The 6,366-nt window shown below is 38.2% G+C and overlaps 1 protein-coding gene and 1 pseudogene across 2 annotated transcripts in view; both read right to left on the bottom strand.

Annotated features, from left to right (window-relative positions):
- CATSPERE (catsper channel auxiliary subunit epsilon) overlaps positions 1 to 6,366 on the bottom strand; it is a 92,316-nt gene that overhangs the window by 59,042 nt on the left and 26,908 nt on the right. Inside the window, exon 9 of the mRNA XM_019623845.1 lies at positions 27 to 516. Within this exon, the coding sequence (XP_019479390.1) occupies positions 27 to 516 (490 nt within the window). The remainder of the gene's footprint in view (positions 1 to 26; positions 517 to 6,366) is intronic.
- On the bottom strand, positions 2,943 to 3,944 carry LOC109371374 (60S acidic ribosomal protein P0 pseudogene; annotated as a pseudogene). The gene has a single exon (XR_002121864.1). The product of XR_002121864.1 is annotated as a 60S acidic ribosomal protein P0 pseudogene (transcript).

Below are 6,366 nucleotides of genomic sequence, written 5' to 3' on the forward strand. Positions count from 1 at the left end.
ATATATATATATGATATTTTACTAACCTTCAAGTAATATTTCAACCAACACCATTTTCTTGATGTAATGCCAATAATTCCACCTTCAGGAAGGTTTTCATTGCTGCCCAGTCTTGTAAATGCAGTAAAATTTTTTAGGTAAAGAGCACCACGTATTAGAAAAAATATTCCGTCCTGGGATAGCTTCGCATCAGACACACTGTGTCTTTCATCGTCAGTCAGAATGTTTGGAGGCACCCTGATTCTGGTCCAAGTACGAAATGAATCATTTGTTTGAAAGGTCTCCATATCGGCTACCGCAATAGCATATGCGGCATAGCAAGCATACCAGTCTGATATTAACTGACTACCACGCGGTGAAGAGATTGGTAAAAAGCCAGGAATCTCAGGTATTGTCAACAAAGGAAACGTCAGCACGAAAAGCAAATCTGCAATAAAGCAATCTTGAAAAGCCGCTTTATTTCCTTTGATCAGCTTTATTGCATCTGTTGACATTGGTACTGAGATTTGCCAGGTCCTAAGAAGGGAAAAATAGAAAATGTATAAATAAAACGGTCTCTTTCTTTTCCTCCATCCATCTTGCACAGTGCTGGCGTTTATCATCTTTAAATTTTTAAAAAAAATTTTTTATCAACATGAATCTGGGTAAAATAAATCAAATAGTATTAAAATGCTACCACTGCCCCATTTCTCCTCATTCTTCACTCTTGTTCCCAAAGGAAAATAATATTGACTCTTAATGCTTTTCTGCAACGTGTCTTCATATTCTCAAATATTCTTATATTGCTCTCTTAATATATAATTTTTACACATTATTTATTGGCTTCTTAGATGACAGATGAAGATGTATCTCTCATGAAATATATCTACTGATATATCTTCTTTTCTCTCAAATTAATGTCACAGTGTTTAGCTAACTCTATAGTGCTTATATTGTTATTACTGTGTAAATATTGTTTATGACTGAGCCAGTTAGTGTACTAGGATTATGTTTTCTTTTAAATATATATACACATTTATTTATTTATTTATAATATTTTCCCTAGAGTTGATCATTATTCTATTTTGAAAATTTGTTTAGTTTTCTAAGTGTTCCAATAGGTAGCTGAAATGGTGCTCAATAACATTTTTCATGTGACAAATACAGAGGTAATCTAGTAATAGTTTCCCAGGATTTCCTTTCATTATTCCCTGGGTTAAATCCACCATTTACTGGATCCAATGCTTTGATCTTTCCTGTTTTGCTAAAGCACATTTCTTTAGTACCTCTCTGTAAAGGGTATATGAACATAAATTTTTTTGAGACCCTGAATATCCAAAAATATCTTCAACAGACTTGCTTGATATTTTAGCTAGGTAGAGACTTCAGAAGTTTGAGCACATTTTGTATTTAGGTTTACTAATGAGAAGTCAGATGACACATTCGTTCTTGTTGTTATTTAAATAGGTTGCCTTTCCATAAGTTTTTAGGATCTTCCCTTTTTTTCTTGGTATTCTAAATTTTGACAGGGCTGGATTTATCTTTTGAAGTTGACACACAAAGGGATTTGTGAAAACAAGCACTCTGACATATGTCTTAGAAGTCATGGGAAGTTCTAAGGAGCACTTCTCAGTTGGGCAATCCAGGAGACATTAGGCTGTAGGATGGTCAATAGATGCTTCTTTAGTTTCCTACTTCCTTAATGAATACATACGGGTTGGTGGTGATGGCAATCTGCCTACTCAGAATGAGATCCAGCCAGGTCAAGAGGACCCCATGTTGGGGAAATTGTAGGGTTGTCACCAAACTTCTATGCACTAAGCCATGCCACCAAGAAACTCAGTGCAATTACCGCGTTTTGCAAGTGACACTATTTACTGTAACATTGGTTTTAATTACATTGTTTAAAAATCGCCAGTACCATTTTGTTACATTGTCCACTAGCTGTATAGTAATCTTATATATGCAGCCACATTACAACCAGGTATCAGTGACTATTTTGTTTGAATGGATAACTGGTTCTCTACAAGGCCTAGGCAGGACCCAGCACTCAAGGTCTGGCCGGGGCATACTGAGCCTTTCAATCCTCCACGTCTATCATTTTTGTTTTCAAACCTTTTTGCTTTTATATTGTGACTACACATTTTACAATTTTTCTTTCTTACTTGACTCCCATTTTGTAGCATCTTACTCTTATGTATATATCTTCTATTTCTGAGAAGGATATTATTTATTTTTTTTGTGGGTTTTTTTTTTTTTTTTTTGCTCCTCGCTGTGCACTGTTTCCTGAGTTCCATTGTTTTTCTTATTGATTTGGGTCTCTGACTTCCTTGTTGGAGGCTTTGTGTAATTGTCTGGTGGTCTTTGGCTGTCCATTAATATTTAAGAGAGAAGCAGTAACAAGCTGAGAGTCAGTTTTAAGGGGATAGCCCTTACTCCCCTTGTGCCCCACTGTGCTTCGGCCCTCCCAACTCCAAACTTCAGTTCTTTTAAGTAGGTCTGATCAGTTAATTCAAAGAAGAATTCTTTTCTGTCTTGCCAGGAGGACATATGCTAGGTTTCCATATTCAGGAATCGAGGCTGGAGAAAAAAGACTGAAGACACACTGGGAGTTCCCATCCCATTAGAATTTTTTTCTGAAAGCTATTAATTAACAGAATTGCTGTGCTCTAAGTCAGTTACCACTTCTCTCTCTGCTTTCTATTTTCTTTTCTTGTGCTCCATCTCATTGCTTTTCCTCATAGGCTTGCAAATTTAAAAACGATTCTCCTTGTTATTTTAGTGAGACTACAGAAGAGGACAGAGATAAAGAAATTAAATATATTTTATCTGCCATGTTTTAATTTATCTCCTTTAAACTGAATTTCATTAAGTCATATTCTTTCTTTTTCTTTTTCTTTTTTTTCTTTAAGAGAAGTAAGCCTTTTATTTTCCTTGTTTCACAAATAAAGTTGGCTGTGCTGGTTGCTTTTTGGGCATTAGTCAAAGAGACCAAATCCCATATCCTCGTCAACTCCTCTGACGCTTCCTTTGCTTCAACCTTGGCTGGGGCTGCGGCAGCAGCAGGAACAGCAGTGGGGGGCAGCGGCCACAGGGGCAGCGGCCATAAATGCAGAGGGATCACCCAAGAAGGCCTTGACCTTTTCAACAAGTGGGAAGGTGTAATCGGTCTCCACAGACAGAGCCAGTACGCGCTTGTACCCATTAATGATAGAATGGGGTACTGATGCAACAGTTGGGTAACCACTCTGCAGACATAAGCTGGCAACACTGAGGACACCCTCCAGGAAGCGGGAGTGCAGAGTTTCCTCTGTGATGTCAAGCACTTCCGGGTTGTAGATGCTGCCATTGTCCAACACCTGCTGGATGATCAGCCCAAAGGAGAAGGGGGAGATGTTCAGCATGTTCGGCAGTGGGGCTTCACTGGCTCCCACCTTGTCTCCAGTCTTAATCAGCTGCACGTCACTCAGGGTGTCAATGGTGCCCCTGGAGATGTTAGTGGTGATGCCTAAAGCCTGGAAGAAGGAGGTCTTCTTGGGCCCCAGGCCAGTGCTCTGGGCTGGCACAGCGACTTCACAAGGAGCAATGGCACCAGCACGGGCAGCAGCTGGCACCTGATTGGCCAGCAGCATGTCCCTGATCTCGGCGAGGTCCTCCTTGGTGAACACAAAGCCCACATTCCCCTGGATATGAGGCAACAGTTTCTCCAGAGCTGGGCTGCTTTCCAGATGCCCTCGGATGGGATGTTCTTGCCCATCAGCACCACCGCCTTCCCTGCGCAGGGACGTGCAGATCTGCTGCATCTGCTTGGAGCCCACGTTGTCTGCTCCCACAATGAAGCATTTTGGATAATCATCCAGAAGTTGGATGATCTTAAGGAAATAGTTGGACTTCCAGGTCGCCCTGTCTTCCCTGGGCATCACGGCGGTGCGTCAGGGGTTGCCACGCAGGGTTTAAAGACGATGCCACTCTCACGAGGACGCCTGGCCAGAGAAGCTCATTAAGTCATGTTCTGCTTAGGAACTTCAGTGGCCCCTTAATTATGCCCAGGAAGAAACTTAAAACTATTCCAAATGATTTTCAAGGACTCTCCATTATTTTTTCCTATTCAATTTTACTTGCCATATTATATTTCAGGTGTGCTCCTCCTTTCTGCCTCCCAAAACTCTCTGTACTCTTCCTCTCTTGGAGCACCCATTCCATTTTCTTCATCTCTGTATTCTACTTGTCCTTCGAGTCCTGTCCAAGAACTACATCTTCTACTTTGCTTTCTTGTTTGACCACAAAATAAATCTTTTATAGGGATAATCTTTTCTAAACCCAGATTAGTCAATCATGTGGATGGTATTTTATGGCAGCCAAGGCAATGTTTTTTTATATGGAGCTCTGATATTCTCTACATGTGTATAGTTTCTTCATATTTTAAAAAATATCATTAATTTAATATTTTCATTATTAATGTATCACATATATGAAAGAATGTGTGCTACACAGGCACAGTTTAAAGAATAATACTAAGATGAACACCCGTGTACTAGTCACCCAGATCAAAAATCGGAACATAACCAATACCTTGGAAATTTCCTGTATGTTCCTCCCTCCCTCCCTTTTTTTCCCCCTCCTGCTTACAGGTAATCACTGGCCTGATTTTGTATTTGCATTTGTGTTTACATTCCTGGGCTTTTAAAAACTAGTTTTGCCACATGCCTTACTAAACAATGAAGAATGCAAGGAGAAATTTTAAAAAAGTCCATTAGTACAGTTGGAGACGTCAACACCTCTCTATCAGTAACTGACAGATCCAGCGGCAGAAATCAGTCAGGACATAGCTGAACTGAACAGCACCATCTATCAACCACATCTAATTGGCATTTAAAGAACACTTCACCCAACAACAGCAGAATACACATTCTTCTCAAATGTGCATGGAACATTCACCAAGATACACCATATCCTGGCTCATAAAACACACCTTAAGGAATTAAAAAAAATAGAAATCATACAAGGTATGCTCTCAAAACACAATAGCATTAAACTAGAAGTCAATAACAGAATGTTAGCTGGAAAAATCCCATCCCCAGTATTTGGAGATTAAACAACAAACTCCCAAATAACACATTAGTCAAAAAATAAATCTCAACTGAAATTTAAAAATAGTTCAAACTAAATGAAAATAAACATACAACAGCAAAATTTAGAGGAATGAAGTGAAAGCAGTGCTCAGAGGGAAATTTATAGCATTAAATACATATGTTAGGAAAGAAGAAAGATCTAAAATTAATAATCTGAGCTCCAACTTGGGAAACTAGAGAAAGAAAAGCAATATAAAGCTAAAGGAAGCAGAAGGAAAAACAATAAAAAAATTAGAACAGAAATCCACAAACTGAAAACAGAAAAAAAATGGAGAAAATAAATTAAGACCAAAAGCTGGTTCTTTGAAATGTTCAATGAGATTGATAAAACTTTCTAGCTGGGCTAACTAAAGAAAAAAGAGAAAGGACACAATATGCTAATATCAGAAAAGAGAGCCAGGCCATCACTACTAATCTCATGTATGTTTACAGATAATAAAAGAATACTATGAACAATTCTATGCCCTTAAATTTAGATGAAATGGACCAATTGAAAGAAACTATCTACCAAAATTCACATAAGGAGGAATAGATAATGTGAATAGGGATATATCTATTAAAGAAATTGAAAAAACAATTAATAACCTTCCAAAACAAAAAGCACCAGGCTCAGACAGGTTCACTGTTGAATTCTAATATTTAAGAAACAAACGATGCCAATTCTTTACAACCTGTTCCAGAAAGCAGAAGCAAAGTGAATACTTCCCAGCTCATTTTATGAGATCAGCATTAACCTAATACCCAAACCAGATATACACATTACAGATGTTGCTACAGACATCTTGAATCCAGCTCTGTGTAAAAATAATTATATACTGTGACCAAATGGAACTTACTCCAGTTATGCAAGTCTGGTTTGACTTCAAAAAATAAATTAATGTAATCCATCACATCTGCAGGTTAAGGAAGAAAAAGTATATAATCATATCAATAGATGCAGAAAAAGCATTGGAGAAAATCCAGCATTCATTCATGATAAAAACTCTCAGGAAGCTAGCAACAGAGGAGAACTTCCTCAACTTGATAAAGAAGCATCTACAAAAATTAAACAAAAACTAAACAGAAAACTTAGTGGTGAGAAACTAGATGCTTTCTTCCAAGTGGAGGAGCAAAGCAAAGATATCTCTTCTTGCCCCACCTATTCAACATCGTACTGGAAGTGCTAGCTAACACAGACAAGAAAATGAAATAAAAGGTATACAGGATTGGGAAGGAAGTAATAAGATGTTCTTGGTTTGCAGATGACGTGATTATC

Source organism: Hipposideros armiger, unplaced genomic scaffold (assembly GCF_001890085.2).
Source record: "Hipposideros armiger isolate ML-2016 unplaced genomic scaffold, ASM189008v1 scaffold_567, whole genome shotgun sequence".
In the NCBI taxonomy this organism is placed as follows: Eukaryota; Metazoa; Chordata; class Mammalia; order Chiroptera; family Hipposideridae; genus Hipposideros; species Hipposideros armiger.